The sequence below is a fragment of the Branchiostoma floridae genome, chromosome 3 (assembly GCF_000003815.2).
Source record: "Branchiostoma floridae strain S238N-H82 chromosome 3, Bfl_VNyyK, whole genome shotgun sequence".
NCBI lineage: Eukaryota > Metazoa > Chordata > Leptocardii > Amphioxiformes > Branchiostomatidae > Branchiostoma > Branchiostoma floridae.
The window spans coordinates 31,099,480-31,116,312 of NC_049981.1; the positions used below are offsets into that span (position 1 = coordinate 31,099,480).

The 16,833-nt window shown below is 41.4% G+C and overlaps 1 protein-coding gene across 28 annotated transcripts in view; it reads right to left on the bottom strand.

The window, feature by feature from the left end:
* Positions 1 to 16,833, bottom strand: part of LOC118411573 (calcium/calmodulin-dependent protein kinase type II subunit delta-like) — a 112,267-nt gene that overhangs the window by 51,478 nt on the left and 43,956 nt on the right. For all 28 annotated transcript variants that reach the window (XR_004830690.1, XM_035813972.1, XM_035813968.1 and 25 more), the window contains exons 4-6: positions 16,447 to 16,501; positions 8,238 to 8,303; positions 8,033 to 8,105 (exon numbers count right to left, since the gene is read on the bottom strand). Coding sequence is in view for 27 of the 28 variants with exons in the window: in XM_035813972.1 (XP_035669865.1) it covers positions 8,033 to 8,105; positions 8,238 to 8,303; positions 16,447 to 16,501 (194 nt within the window). In the remaining variant the exon portion in view is untranslated. The remainder of the gene's footprint in view (positions 1 to 8,032; positions 8,106 to 8,237; positions 8,304 to 16,446; positions 16,502 to 16,833) is intronic.

Consider the following 16,833-nt stretch of genomic DNA (forward strand, 5'->3'; position numbering starts at 1 on the left):
TGTTTTTGGTTTGAAGAAACGGTTATAACCAGCTGGAGCCTATCATCTGCTTGGAGGGCAGACTTCCAGGCAGGACAAGTAAAACTAGTTTTTGTCGGAGAGGCGTCGTAAGTATAAGTTTTCTCGTAATCATATATGTTTTTCAGTGTCGTGTATAAGTCATTGAAGAAAATAAAAACCACACACTAATTTGTATCTGTGTACTATAGTTAACTTTACGGGATAGACAGATCATGATTGCAAAGTCAATTGATTGGTTACAGATGGCTTGTATACAATTGTACCAGACCGGCAGCGATCACTGATAGGCCTGGTTCCCACCCGCTGTGATTCTGGCCAAAGAAAACAAAACATGTGCACAGCGATTTGAATACAGAGGGAGGGAGCCTTTGGTCAAATGTTCCCTGTCTTCTTACCGTGCCCTACAAGGCCAGGGCCACTGGCAAAGATTTTGATGCTAGCCTGAATGTGAGACCACCCTTGCGATCTCATTGATATTTATATCAGACCTTCAACATGCTCCTGTTGAACTCAGTGAGGTCTGTTATCAGAAATTCTTTGGGGCATGCATGTAGTCAACCCTCTAGCCAGGGGTGCACAGATGGTCTCCAAGCAGAGGTTGGTGGGGAAAATCGTAACCTTTTCCTTTCATCCATTTTTGTTTGTTTGGATGAAAGGAAAAGATCACGATTTCCCCCACCAACCTCTGCTTGGAGAGAACTAAATGTAGCCTATCAGCTTGGTTAGTTAACTCCAAGCAGATCCTACGTAATCTCGAAGCAGATCCTATGGTGGCATAAGACAGTGCTAAACTCAGGCTAAGTAAGTAGATGCGGGTGTAGGCTAGCCAATCTGGTTTGGCTAGCGCTTTTGGCACTGGACATAGTCACCGATAGTGAGAACACGTTGCGTCACCCTCAAAAACTACAACTATTTTTTGCTAATAGATTTTCATAATCGAACTTAGTTTACACATGTAGGAAATGACAATTTAGATGGTCAATAATTCAGTTTTTCCTTTGGAGGTCCCTTGCGAAGGCTTGCTCCCCCGACGCTCACGACGCTCCTAAAAAATGTTTTTGCGCTGACAGAAATGGCATTTAAAATCTAGCATTGTCTGCCGGTAAAATTTATCCCCAATGCTTTCAGGGGGTCCAGATTACAACATTTCCCCGAACCTATCATGCGGCGGCTCGAGCCTTCGATGCTGGGCATTTTTGAGGAGCGTCGTGAGCACCGGGGGAGCAGCTTGAGCCAGAGAGAAGCAGAGAGAGGGTCCCAACTCAGCAGCTCCCGTGTGTGTCAATGGCATGGCCTGTGTCTTCTGCGTGTTTCTTAGTCCCGTAGTTTAAACGTTCCTTGTGCAGCATTCTAAAGAACCTGGGGCCACAACATCGACCCTCTTTCTTACATTACAAGGATCTGCATGCATATGGAGATTACGTAGGATCTGTTTGGAGTTAACTAACCAAGCTGATAGGCTACATCTACTACTCTCCAAGCAGAGGTTGGTGGGGGAAATCGTGATCTTTTCCTTTCATCCGTTTTTTTTCGACCGGCCATCCTACCAACTATTGAAAAACGGATGAAAGGAAAAGGTCATGATTTTCCCCACCAACCTCTGCTTGGAGAGTAGGCCTATACAAGTCAACTCTTCAGCTATTAGGGCCAACGTTCCCTTCAGCATCCAATTGTCAGAACTGAAGACCATCTGTGCACCCCTGGCTAGAGGGTTGACTACATGCCCCCAAAGAATTTCTGATAACAGACCTCACTGAGTTCAACAGGAGCATGTTGAAGGTCTGATATAATATCAATGAGATCGCAATGGTGGTCTCACATTCAGGCTAGCATCAAAATCTTTGCCAGTGGCCCTGGCCTTGTAGGGCACGGTAAGAAGACAGGGAACATTTGACCAAAGGCTCCCTCCCTCTGTATTCAAATCGCTGTGCACATGTTTTGTTTTCTTTGGCCAAAATCACAGCGGGTGGGAACCAGGCTTATCAGTGATCGCTGCCGGTCCTGTACAAGCCCCAGTGCCATCTGTAACCAATCAATTGACTTTGCAATCATGATCTGTCTATCCCGTAAAAGTTAACTATAGTACACAGATACAAATAAGTGTGTGGTTTTTATTTTCTTCAATGTCTTATACACGACACTGAAAAACATTCATGATTACGTGAAAACGTATACTTACGACGCCTCTCCGACAAAAGCTAGATTTTACTTGTCCTGCCTGGAAGTCTGCCCTCCAAGCAGATGTTAGGCTCCGGCTGGTTATAACCGTTTCTTCAAACAGCAAAAAACAAACAAAAAGAAATTATTGCTAAATGGACAGCCACACGACAAAAACGCCTTAAAAACACAACAAGTGACTAATTAGAGCTTGCAGTTTATATTCTACAAATCAAGCCTAGTCCTCATCTTCTAGAAATAATAATCATCTGGTGTATTTTGCCAGCCAGTAGGTACCCAGTATGAGTAATGAGGCTGTTTAACGTGGTCGAGGCACCTCCTCGAGCACGGGACCCCCGTTTTACGTCCCTCCCGGAAGACGATTTCGTGGAAACTTCGTGAGGCTACAGCAATCCGGACGTCCTTGGTTGGTCCCCCATCCAAGCACTGTCCGGACCGTCGCGTTGCTTAACTTCCGAGATCGAGGGATCGGGTGACCAACGCGCCACAAATGTAGGGTGGTCGTCATGCACGTGAAATGACGGCGCTACGATTCATTTTGAATCATTTTGAAAGGGGAGACGGAGGGGAAGAGCGAGGGTGGAGTGGGATCAATTAAGAAAATAGCAGGGGTTAGAACCTGTAGCAGTAACTCTTGTTATCATAGAGAGTTCATCAGGCAGGTAGGAACATTTGTTCCATTTTAGAACGTGACCCCCATTTTACGTCTCTTCCCGGCCGACGAAAGCAATCCCTTGCAACAGACGACAGCAATCCCTTACAACATGTCCGAGCCTGCCTGGGGGCCATCCGAGAACGGGCAGCTAGGACAGTTTATTCTGTAGCCCAAGACAGACAGGCCCGCCGAGCTCCTATTAGCGCCCCGGGGAGTTTAAGCCCATTAGGTCCACCTACCCTCTCAGCGATAACTACTTCGGGCTTAAACTCCATCGGAGCGCTATTGTGAGGTCGGCGGGCTGACTGCCTTGGCTCTACGAACAAAACTCGCTAGCAAAACACGCTAGCTACCCGGTCCTGTCTGGCTCCCAGGGTAGTCCGAGCCGAGCTGACACTAGGATCCAAGTCAGGCCCACAGATACATGTAGTTGGATCCAGATGGCCAAGCAGCGGGGGTCTTAAACTGCCGAGCCCAGAGATATGTCAAGTAATGTCAGGCATTGTATTTCTTTTTAATCGCTCACACTTCTTATGTTTTCAAAATGCCTAAAGGCGGTTCACAATTAACTTCACTTGCGTCGAAAATGCTGACACGATTCTAGACCACGTGTATAAATAGATGACTTACCTTGCTTGCGAAACTGGGTTCCGTCTGTTCCCATTTACAACACAGGGGATTGACCTAAAACAGCCGCATACGGATGAATGTTTTGATCAGTGTGAGATAAACAGAGTGACAACTATGTTTCAAAATCTTTAACCTTCTGGGTTGAATTGAGAATACCAGCTACTTCTACTATTTGTTAGCCATCTGATTTGATTTATTTATTTAGTAGGAGTGAGGAAGCCATCAGCAGCTGATTATCACCTCATTAGACCTATTAGTGAATGTGTGATTTTCGGCACCCCCTGGAGTACAAGAGTGGCCAGCCGTGTCTGGTAGATTCTTGTCTCTAGGAAAACAAACAAGATATTTGAGGGGCGGAGCACATATAAGTCTGTGCTCAGCCTTCAGTGTACAGGCACTTATTGTAAGGCAAGTAGTCTGGAAAGATGGAAGGATGCCTACTATTACGAATTTCTACGAAAAAACAAACAAACATCATGGCTCATTCAAACTATTTTCCAAACTCTTTTAACGACTATTACGAGAAAAACATTATTCTTTGTAGTAACTATGAGATATTTGAAATCAATCTTTTAAATGCAATTTTAAAATTTTTTACAGGTCTATATTATTTTTAAAGGCTTTGGGCTATAAGATGATAAAGAAAAAGAACGTTATTTTGAAAGCCCTAAGGAAATCGGTGACTTCTTTGTTTAGTTCTTTTCAAGAAAATTTCGAAATTTTTTGTGCTGTTCAATCTTAATCCAATTCTATTTTTTTAAATATTATTTTAGAAACACCTTTGGCTATAAGAAGTTTTTAAAGAAAAAATAAACGTTATTTGGAAAGCCCTAAGGAAATTGGAGACTTCGTTGTTTAATTCTTTAGAAGAAAATTTCGAAATTTTTTGTGCTTGGTAAATTCTAACAAACTAGCAATGTGACGGAAATTGGTATCTTCTATGAGGTCTTTCGTCAGGAGGCACACCGCACGGCCATGTACATGTACTCTCCAAGCAGAGGTTAGGCTCCTGTTGCTTTTTTAACGTTTTTTTAGTCGTTTTTATCGGGCTTTCTATTTCTTTTTTATATCTTGGTGTGTTTGGCTGGCGTACTTCAAGAAAAATGACAAAATAGAAAGCCCGATAATAAAACGACTAAAAAAACGTTAAAAAACCGCCGGAGCCTAACCTATGCTTGGAGAGTAACGGCCATGCACAGTGTTATTTTGTTAAGTTCCAAGATTTAGCTAGCCCCTAGCAACACTGGTGTTCAGACATTGCTTTGTTTTCCTGAAATAACCCCATTTTTTTATATTCTTGAATCGCCTTTGGCTTTAAGTAGTTTGTAAAGAAAAAATGAACGTTATTTGGAACGTTATTTGGAAATTCAAGTTTCAACTTCGTTTGTCATTTCGTGGCGTGCTTACTTCACATACAGCTTACTTTGATAAGGCGTTTCTGACAACGTGTTGAACAAGCTGGGTGGCTATTTTGAAACTGACGTGTCTTGTACATCTGCATTTGACTGGAGTCTTCAACTGTATTTGTCACTCTGGAGTCTTCAACTCTATTTGTCTCTTTGTTTTAAATAATCAAGGAAGCAATCAGTCATTTTTGTCTCATTTTCAATTTATTCATTGACCTACGGAACATCACGTACAGGTAACTTACCTTTGCTGTGAATTGTTGATAATAGGCAGCTGGTGATAGGCTTGGCATTTTTCGAGTTCCTCACATGCATGTGACAGACTAAAGAACCTTTGTAGATAAACTGCTGCAACTGCAACTGAATTTCTGTTAGTAGTTATGATGGTCTGCATTAGAAGCGTAGGTGTAGCAAGTGCGGTTATGGTAAGGCCACACCAATTTAATTTCTTGGTTCACGGATTTTTTCATGAAAAATATGGAACGTCTGACAGGGCGAAAAAAAAGTAGTGTGCGAGGTGCATGTCTGAAGTCGGGGGACCGTCCCGCATGCAGTAAAGTTGGTTCTGGGGAAATCGGACATTCTTTTGCGAAATGTGTATTTTTGGTAAAAAATGCTCTTTTTGGCTCAGGTGAGCAAATCAACATTTTTCGACAAGTAAGGTGCATGTCTGATGTCGGGGGACCGTTCCGCATGCAATGAAGTTGGTTCCGGGGAAATCAGACATTTTTTTGCGAAAACAGTATTTTTTGTAAAAAATGCTCTTTTTGGCTCAGGTGAGCAAATTAACATTTTTCGACAAGCGAGATGCATTTTTGATGTCGGGGGACCGTCCCGCATGCAATGAAGTTGGTTCTGGGGAAATCGGACATTCTTTTACAAAAGGTGTATTTTTGGTAAAAAATGCTCTTTTTGGCTCAGGTGAGCAAATCAACATTTTTCGACAAGTACCGTGCATGTCTGATGTCGGGGGACCGTCCCGCATGCAATGAAGTTGGTTCAAGGGAAATCAGACATTTTTTTGCGAAAACAGTATTTTTTGCGAAAAATGCTCTTTTTGGCTCAGGTGAGCAAATTAACAATTTTCAACAAGCGAGGTGCATGTCTGATGTCGGGGGACCGTCCCGCATGCAATGAAGTTAGTTCTGGGGAAATCAGACATTCTTTTGCGAAATGTGCATTTTTGGTAAAAAATGCTCTTTTTGGCTCAGGCGAGTAATTTAACATTTTTCGACAAGCGAGGTGCATGTCTGATGTCGAGGGACCTTTCCGCATGCAATAAAGTTGGTTCTGGGGAAATCGGACATTCTTTTACGAAATGTGTATTTTTGGTAAAAAAAGTGCTCTTTTTGGCTCAGGTGAGCAAATTAACATTTTTCGACAAGTAAGATGCATGTCTGATGTCGGGGGACCGTCCCGCATGCAATGAAGTTGGTTCAAGGGAAATCGGACATTTTTTTGCGAAAACAGTATTTTTGGTAAAAAATGCTCTTTTTGGCTCAGGTGAGCAAATTAACAATTTTCAACAAGCGAGATGCATGTCTGATGTTGGGGGACCGTCCCGCATGCAATGAAGTTGGTTCTGGGGAAATCGGACATTCTTTTGCGAAATGTGTATTTTTGGTAAAAAGTGCTCTTTTTGGCTCAGGCGAGCAAATTAACATTTTTCGACAAGCGAGATGCATGTCTGATGTCGAGGGACCTTTCCGCATGCAATAAAGTTGGTTCTGGGGAAATAGGACATTCTTTTACAAAAGGTGTATTTTTGGTAAAAAATGCTCTTTTTGGCTCAGGTGAGCAAATCAACATTTTTCGACAAGTAAGGTGCATGTCTGATGTCTGGGGACCGTTCCGCGTGCAATGAAGTTGGTTCCAGGGAAATCGAACATTTTTTTACAGGAACAGTGTTTTTTTGCGAAAAATGCTCTTTTTGGCTCAGGCGAGTTAATTAACATTTTTCTTGATTTATGCACTGTTTACTGTTCACTTACCTGTTGCACACATCGGGTTGCAATTTTGAAATTGACGTTTGAAGTGAAGCGTTGGCCAGCATTGTGTTCGGTGCCTTTAGCTGTTGTCACTTACTTTCAGATCAGTCATTTTTCAACTCATACTTGTTTAATTGTAAAATTGACCTAACGATCTTAGCTTTGTTGTGTATTGTTGAAAAGGTAACTTAAACTTATCATTGTCCAAGTTCCTTACATGACAGTTTATATTGTGAATCATAAACTGTTGTTTGCAGGTGTATAGCGTCCTCAGGCTCTATATAGTAAAATTGGCATGCGGCCTAAAGCGTAGGTCTTCATTTGTTAAAATTTGGTGTCTTCAACTTTTATTTGATGCTTCATTTTGATCATTCATGCATTTGTTCATCACATAAAGCATCTGATAGCAAGGTAAGAGCCAATATAGCTGACAGGAAACAAAGGCCATAAAGGCCATAGGTATGCAAGGTAACATTTACTCAAATAGCTTGATAATATATAGAAACGGCCAGTCGCTTTAGACAATATCTGTTGTCTTTCTTCAGTGACATGACAAACATCTGGTTTTACCACCTCATAAGCCCAAAGTCTGAATTGATATGTTGATGAGGTGAAGATAATTTTCAGATGATTCAATAGGTTGTATCCTGTGATGGCATATACTATAAAGGTTATGTTGTCTTGAGAGTTGTCTAGCATGCAGTAACGAAGTGCATAGCTCATTTGAAATCCTTGTTCAACTCTAACTAAAATATTTTAACTTGTATTAGTTATCGAAAATTTCGAAATTTTTCTAGTAGGTGCAAGAAAATATCGAAATTTTTCTAGTAGGTACAGGAACATTTCGAAAGTTTTCAAGAGAATTTCGAAATTTTCCCGGAAAATTTTGAAATTTTCCTCCAAAATTTCAAAATTTTTCCAAAATTTCGAAATTAATTTCGAAATTTTTAAGTTTTTAATGAAGCATGACGACTCTCACTGGGGGGTATTATGATGCATCATGTAACATAGAACCTTCCCACAAAATATCTGACACATAGGTATAACAGTTAAAGGTCGAGAAGCATTTGTCCAAAGTACTCTGCTAAATCCAATAATAATCTGCTGACTGTTGTAGACAATTTTAGTTTGCAGTTTTTGCCTGCGATGCGTACCTTTAAATCCCTGTGCACAATGTCGTTCTGGTGGCAATGTAGAACGGCCTCTAGAATCTGCTGAATACAGTGGCTGTATGGGCAACAGTGAAACATCACAATTAGAGAAACAGTCATCTCTCTGATAGCTCTGTGTCTGGTCCACAAAGCCTGTCACACATTCATTTTTTTTTCATACATGAAACAAAAAAACAAAAAGTCTCACCTGGCATCAGCCTCGCTGTAGTACTCTCTAGCAACTATATCTTCAAACAGTTCCCCACCGGTAACCCTGCAACACAGGGGAAGAACAAAATATGTATGAACTGATTGTCTGTGAAAACTTGCGGATGGGCGATACTCAAAGCAATGGTCCATTCCGCTACAAAGGATTCTGTTTGGTGGAGTATCCTGCCTTCATGTAGACAATGCTAACTGCCTCTATTGATATAACATATCTTACAACATATCTTGCTGCAAGCATTCAATTTTTTACTTCACATTCAACAAGTTACATAGGCAGACCAACTGTTTCGAGACATTTAAAAATAAAATTTTAATTTAGACTTAAGAGTTAAATTTCAAAACCAGTGGGCTAGGAGGAAATCATGGATCAGAGTATATTCACTGTGTTAAACTGTGAGCACCAAGGTACGGACTTCCCTCTTTCCCCTCTTAGTATACCATAGTTCAGCATTACATTTCTAAATCAAATCAATAAATGAAAAGAATAAGGTGGTTCAACAACAATTTTTGCAGGATCAAGAGATTGCTGTCGTCCATAAAATCGACACAGTTTGGCCCGACATTTTCTCATGACTTAATCTACAATGCAGACTTCACGACTGGTTGTGCATTAGTGTAAGCCGATTGACATACCGGTAGTCGGATTATGGGTGAACTTTTGCACCTATTGACAGTATAAAAACTATGTGTTACAATGATAAATGAATAAAACAAAAAGAATTGGGTGGTTCGACAACAATTTTTGCAGGAACAAGTGATTGCTGCCGTCCATAAAATCAAGACAGTTTGGCCCAACATTTTTTCGACTTTCATAATTCTGACGCAACCCTAACACTGTCACATTACAAAATGGTGTGGTGGCTTTGTTATTGTGGTTTTCATGGACTCTCTCCACTGCAAATCATGACAGTGAATATGTGTTTTAGTGATAGACTTCAACATAGGATAGGAGTGGAAATGGGAAAAAGAAGTATGCATATGGAGCACAGTTTTCTGCAAAATAAATGACTTTACAGCATCACACTCACACCCTACAACCCTAACGTCCCTGGAAGGCCCTTCAGCACCAAGGACAGTTCACCTTCATATGCTGCCACAGGCCTTAGAGGCCAACAACAGCAGTGGACTGACAGACACTCCTGAAGAGTGACTGTGACGGAAAAAAATCTCTCTTCTAAGCAAGTGATGCAATAGCCAAGTAAGTGGAGTATTAATTTCATATATTTGTGATACTTATTGATTTTAACTTATTTTTCTATTTATTTAGTTTTACCACATTTGTAGAAGTATTGACACAACAGACTATCACCTTTTCAAGATGTCAACCCGGGAAGGACCCCTACTCTTTTCAATAGGTTCTTTAGCATGCTTGACTCTCCCCAAACACAGGACCGCCATTCAACGTCCTATCCAAGAGACATCCATAACCAAAGCTAGGTACTCATTTACACCTGAGTGAAGTCAAGAAAGTCGTGTAAAGTGCCTTTCCCAAGGGCACATCAGTGTTTGAACCGGGGACTTCTTGGGTTTGGGCCAAACACCTTACCGATTGTGCCACACGATGCCACAAAGCATAAAGCAATGCCTATTCACTAGCTGATCTTACAACGAAGGATGCAATTCCCACAGTGATAAATTGAAAAGTGTTGTGAAGACAAAAAAAGGAACAGGCTCAAAGCGAAGCATCCTTGACACAGTGCACTAACTTTTTACATATTCATCTTGTCCTCAAAAGTTGACTTCACTATTCAGACTAACATGAAATATTCATGAAGACTTTTTCTCCAAAGTCCATTGGAAATCCAGAGCTTCAAAGAGAACAATATACATGAAGCGGCTTGACAAAGTACAGCCAACCCAAGAGAGCAGTATATCAAGAAATGCTGAAATGGTGCATGATGCAAGTGCCAATTTAGGGCTTGAAATACAACCTTAAGTTCATCATCATCATCGGTCGACGTGATCGCACATGTTCGCACATGTTTACACACGACGGGGTTATACCGCCCCTTACAAGGTGACATACCCTTTTGCTGGCTAATTACAAGACGGGAATGCGCCAGGTCTCCTGTCCGGGTGAATGATGTAAATCATCGTATGGCTGAATACGAGACGGACCGTCCATCGCTGAACAGAGACGACTGCAGTCGTCACACCCCATGCACGTTAAAGAACCCACCACATCTTTCGAAAAAGAGAAGGGGCATGCCCCGGTGTGCGATGGTGCACTTCCTTTCACCTGGAGTTGCTGAATCACTACAATTATAAATCACCCGGATGGAGGCCTGGCAAACTTCCGTCTCGTGTCAGTCTTAGAATAATTTACATCATTCACCTCTACAGGAGACCTGGCGCATCCCTGTCTCTAGTAAACGAAAGGGTACGTCACCCCGTAAGGGGCATTATAACCCGCCAGCGCGTATGCTCGTCAGCTGATGATGATGATAAATTTTCAACGTTACCCACACCGTACATGTATGCAGTAAAACATATATTTCAAGCCCTGAGGTGTAAACGCCACGGGGTGGTTTATGGCTGAAAGTCGTGGTCATAAACTAAAGAATTCCCCAACCATTCACACGGCAGTCACATGGCTTTGCTAGGTTGTCATATGACAGTGCTTATGTTGTAAAACATCGCATGAAATTCCACACGGTTTTGCTGAAGGTGAACCAAAAGGTTTCGCGTGTCTTTTAGCTAACAATAATATTAAGTTTCATTGAAGCTGAGTGAATTTATGAATGACATTCACTAATTTGATTTGTTGGTTCTCGGATTAAGAATAAAAGTTTTACTGAAAAAACCTAATGAAGAAAATGCCAGAAGACCAGGTTGATGATGGCATCCGATTACTACATTATCTAAACTTTATTCTAAACAATCAGAGAACCAATGAATTTTTGTGTCACAAACCCAAACCTACATGTGTAAGTATGCGCTTGGATTAATCTGATTTTTTTAATTTTACACCTGAAGTCAGCAGTGTGATAAAGATGTGTTTTCTCTACAAATACGATATATTCATACATAGGAAAAAGTAAAACAGAAAAAGGAATTAGTAATAATAAAACATTATTGCAAAATGCATGAAAGCCAATTCCTTGTTAAAGAAAAGAGAAGAACGATGTAACATGACTTATCTAAATGCCACCTCTAAATCTTAACTTTGATAGGTTTGCTTCTTTTCTTTTGAAACAGAGAAAGACAAAAGATCTGGCGTTTTCCATGGCATAATGATTGGTTTCTCTGATATTGTGTGGAGAGTATTTCCTTCTTTCTTGAAAGGCCATGTTGATATTTATTTTTGCAATCCATGGCATACATTTGCTTATTTTGAACCTGCTTTGTATGATTTAGAGTATGGTGGAAAACTTTTTTCATTTTTGGAAATGCCGAAAATTGATGCGCGCATGGATCTCATCTATATAATCATATCGACATGGCCTAAACATGGATAAATGAAGGAGCTTACTTCAACAATGAAACACAGCAGTTATACCCATGATTGTCACACGGTAGAGTTCTACATGTCACATGATGAAGGCCGCAGGTAATATAGGCAGTATCGGATTACTTCCCTCAGGAGTCATGTTACAGCCCTGTATTATGTTGCTCGCACGTCATTCAGGATTGTCCATCGACTCTTACCGCCCATGTGACTACTCGCTGACTGAATCAACTGTCCATCAACGGTAGTTTACAAATCAGCTCGATGTTTCTGTATCGTTCTAATGTGCTGCGTATTAGTTTAACCTTCGGTAAGGGGCAGGTATGGAATAGCGACTCCGCCAAATTTACTGCGGCTATCACAAGAGATCGAAACACCCGTTTTTTTTCCTGGCTCAATATTGCAGGCCGCCCAAATTTCACCTGCAATTTGGCGAGATTGCCTGCAATGGCCCGAGATTACACTGTCTATGGAAATGCCCCAATCTTTTGAGGCCCAGTTTTATGTGGGTGCCAAACTGGCAATGGGTACAAAATGTAGTATACTGGTGCACGTACACTTGTACATGTAGCCAATACCTCATGTAAATGAATGACATACTGCATACAGAAACCTGTATCTAAAACTAAGCATGCGCCCCAACTTTGGCAGCAACTTGTAGCCCCTTTATAATTTTGACAAACTTAAAAAGTGCATACTTTATTTCAGTGAGAGTTATTTGAGAAAATACAGTAAGTGAGTTGTCATGTTACATATTTCAGGCGAGCACATTAAAAAAAATGCCACCCTTATCAAAAAGAGTAGGAGTATAACTATAAGTGAACCTCACTTTACAAGTGGGGTACCTTGTGTACATAACATGATGATCAACATCATGTTCGTGGGCACCATAGAAGAAGACAAGGTTGGACAAGTTTTGTAAAATTCACTGGCCAAATTGACCAAACCAATTTTCACATCCAGTAGTGGAGTTCTTATGATTGCCTCTATTTTTCTATGTTGACCATTGCTTGATGTCATGACTGTAAAAAGTAACAAGTTTATCAAAATCTCACTCAATGGAAAAATCTTAGGGCAAGTGCTAACGATCGGACAAGTGGGGTTGGACATGCACTTGCCCGATCAGCACTTTCACTTGCCCTGGACAATAGGGCTAGTGGACTTGTCCAACTCTGGTAAGTTTAGCTACAGGGGCGTTTGTCAGTGGAACCACCTTCCAATGACTTTAAAAACGGCTCCCAACATTGCAACATTCAAGCATATGATGAAACTGAGCTGACCTCTGACCTCATGACCGGACTGAAGTATGATTATGGAAAACGGTCTTTGTATATATATATTATTTGTATGTTATGTATGGTGCTGATGTGTCATGTATTATGTGTTATTCAGGGCCCCACTGTAAAGCAGTGCGATGCACTGAGCTGGGCTACCCTGGCTAAAGAAAACAGAATAAAAAAAAAAAAAGAAGATTCAGACTCAAAGGAAGAAAGACTGGATGCTTTTGTCCATCATCATCATCATCATTATCATCGTTACTGAATACAGGACTAACTTCACTGCCAGGGCAACATCCTCCCTAGCCTCCAAAGACCTCCAGGATCATTTACCCTCCTTTGCTTCCCAGTAGTCAAGAATAACCCTGTCAGACGTCAGACGAGCCTGTCTCCATGGTAACGGTTCACGGTGACGGAACGATTTTACCTGATGAGCGCCACTTGAGCAGCCCCGATGAAAAGAAGGCTCGTCCTCAGGTTACAGATCAGATTACGTGAACGACTTCAAGGATGGCCGGGAGGTAAGAGCACTGCTAATTGGCTTTGCGATTTATTTCGGGCGGGAAAGCAAAGCTTACTCAGGGTTCTACCTAGTGCATTTTAGCGTAGTGGGCCACTATGCTATAATTTGTGACCACAACGCTAAAATAAGGGCCACTACGCTAATTTTTAGGTGGTGTAGTGGTGCTTTGCTATCATTTACTTGTTCAATAATGTCTAAATAATGTCTGAACAATGTGAAATGATGATATGACACTCAAAACTGACCAAAAAATCCTTCAAATTACATCTGATGTTAACAGAGTGCCAACTTTTAACACTACACTTTCAAGACCCCCCTTCTACACCTCTCTCCTGATTGGTCGCTTTGCTACCATTTCATTGTCCCACTACGCTAAAATGAAATCCTGGCTAGAACACTTGTTGCTGGTTTCTGGAATTAATTTTGCTCTAAAAACATCTTTTTAAGTCTGCTGATTATGTAGTAGGATGCTTCAATGTGTTCTTCCAGCAAACACAACCTTTGAAGTGAAGTAAGCAATGCCAATTTAACTGTGTGGTTCTACCTTGTGCCCTTTTTAGGGCAGTGAGTGTAAGAAGCCCCAGTAGAAATAGGATGGTACCCAGGCTAAGAATATGGAAGTCTGTGTGAGGCATTTGATGTTGGTGTGCAAAGCTTAGTAGTTCTAACACAGCTCTGAGCTGTGATATTCAATTATAAATTGAGAATTGCGAAGTCGTACACAAATATAATGTGAAATATGTGAAACTTGGACTCTAAAAAGTCTGATGAGTCTCTCCTGTTAGCTTTCGAGATGAGATGCCTAAGGGCGATCCTCAGTGTTTCACTTCGCCACCGAATTCCGAATGTGGTAATAAGAGCGAGACTGGGTATAGAAAACACCATTGTCGATTCCATCAGACTCAGAAGACTAAGGTGGTTTGGTCACGTTGTGAGAAAACCACCAAACACACTAGTCCACAAAGCATACTATCAAGATTTCCAAAAGCCCAGGCCAGGGGGAGACCCCCGAAACGATGGAGGGACCAAATTCCAAAGGACATCGGACAGAGTATCAAGTTGGCGGAGATGAGTGCGACGAATCGTGCAGTCTGGAGAAATATCACAGAGGGAGCAAGGGGCCAGTCACTGGCCTAGGCACTTAGGCAGGGTAGGCACACAAATATATAGTCATTGTGTAATCGTGCACCAACGTGACATGTACAGTCGAGTCAAATTCTCTCAAGAATTAGACACAGTCAGCACCAATTTTGGGTACACGAATGCGCATGCATACACAGAAGCACCATGAGTGTTTCAAGTCCCAAAAACTCACAGCAGATCAGTGCCGATGCTGTGTTGAATGCTTGAACTACGAAGAATGCAGCAAATGTGGGTCCAGCATATTCCAACCCCAACATGGGCCAATATCTGGGACAGCTGGCAAGCAAGAAGGTTGGATGTATGTGGTGGACAGGGGCCTAAATTTGTATAAACATTTTTTTTTTGCTGGTGTGTTCTTTTCATTTCTTTTTCTGTCAGGGGCAAATCAGAGCTTACAACTGCCATAAACCAATCAGAGTTTAGAACTGGGCTAGAATATTTGCTGTATGTACAATGTATATGAAAAATTACAGTTCTGCAATGGTAGTATAACAACCTCCACAGACTTTGTTATCATATTGTTGATAACCATTAAGCACTACGGTCTGTTCTAGACCGTAGAACCAAGAGGACTATATATTGTAATTAATGTAGCCTCTTCTCATGTCGAACTCAAAGTGTAATGCTTGAGATGAAGCAAACATGGCCTAAGTGGTCTCTCTCTCCCCGAATACTGTAAAAACATAAGTTTATAAGTTACATAAGTTTGTGGGGATTTAATTTCGCGGAAGCGGGAAATGGACTTTTCGCGGTGTTTCTAATTTCGTGGTAGCGTCATAGACTGTAGTCACATACTATAATGAATAAATGTTGGTGGTTTTAAGTTCGCAGTGAAGTGGTCACCGCGAAAACCGCAAACATAAAACTACCGCGAATATTTCTGCATTTACAATTTGATCCCTGAACCCCACAGACACCTTAAATGGACCCTCTCCCCTTCCTTCCAGTTGGGCGATCCACGGCAACTCTAATGGACTTTATGCAGTCTGTATGTCACCTCCTATCTACAGGCACATCTACATTACCCAATCAATACTCCATGTGTGTGCGTGGAGGGGGGGGGGTAAAGATTCACATCTCCCAGCAGCTTGAAATGACCTGGAGTGACCTGAAATTCTACTGTCTGATTGGTGATGACAGGTCACATGATCAACAGTGCAGGATTGATTCTCAATGACCTAGATTGACTTCAAGCTCTACTGTCTGATTGGTTAATTAATACAGGTCACTTGATCAATAGTGCAAGATTCAAATTCCCAGCATCTTGAAACGACCTGGAGTGACCTAAAACTCTACCGTCTGATTGGTAAAGACAGGTCACATGATCAACAGTGCAAGATTCACATCTCTCAGCAGCTGGAAATGACCTGGAGTGACCTGAAACTTACTGTCTGATTGGAGGAGAGAGGTCACCTGATTATTAGTGCACATTTTACATCTCCTAGCAGCTTGAAGTGACCTGGAGTGACCCGAGGTGATAGAGAAAACGTGCTTGTACTTCATATGTGACAGGGTTCCATGATTGTCATTATTGATTTTTTTATGCGACTGCCACATATCTGGAAATTATTAACTGGAAAAACTTAATGATAACAAAACCTGAAAACCAGGTTTGTGCCTTGGTGCACTCAGTTTTTGGAGTCAATACAGTCATATGCAAGTTTTCCTCCCTCTAGTTTTCATCTAGGTGATGTCCGCTTGCCATAATTTCACTTTAAAAATCAGAAAACTAACAAGTTTGATTGGGGTGGGCTAAACAGTAATGATAGAAATGCTGAAGAAATGGGAGGGTACTTACAAGTCAAAGACGAGATAGTGAAACCCTTCCTCCGGTATGCTGTCGTGTAGTCTCACTGTGGGGCAAGACGGAGAGAAATGGTCAAAATCCGAGTAGAACAGAAATTAAGCGTGACAACATTTAGCCTACTTTGCAACAAACATTTAGCCTCGTCAATGAAGGTTAGACACCCAGGTAATGAGATATGCCAAAGAGCAGTTACTGGAGAACTGGATATGATTTTGAAAACAGTCAGACATTTCAGATAGCATCCACCTTGTTGCCTATTGGACACTCAAATTGTCTTCAGATCTTTTGCACTGACATAGTTAGGGTATATACTATAAGAGACCAGTTTCTCTCAGATCACTTCAGTGTCACTGATGAAAGATAGTGGATACTATCTAA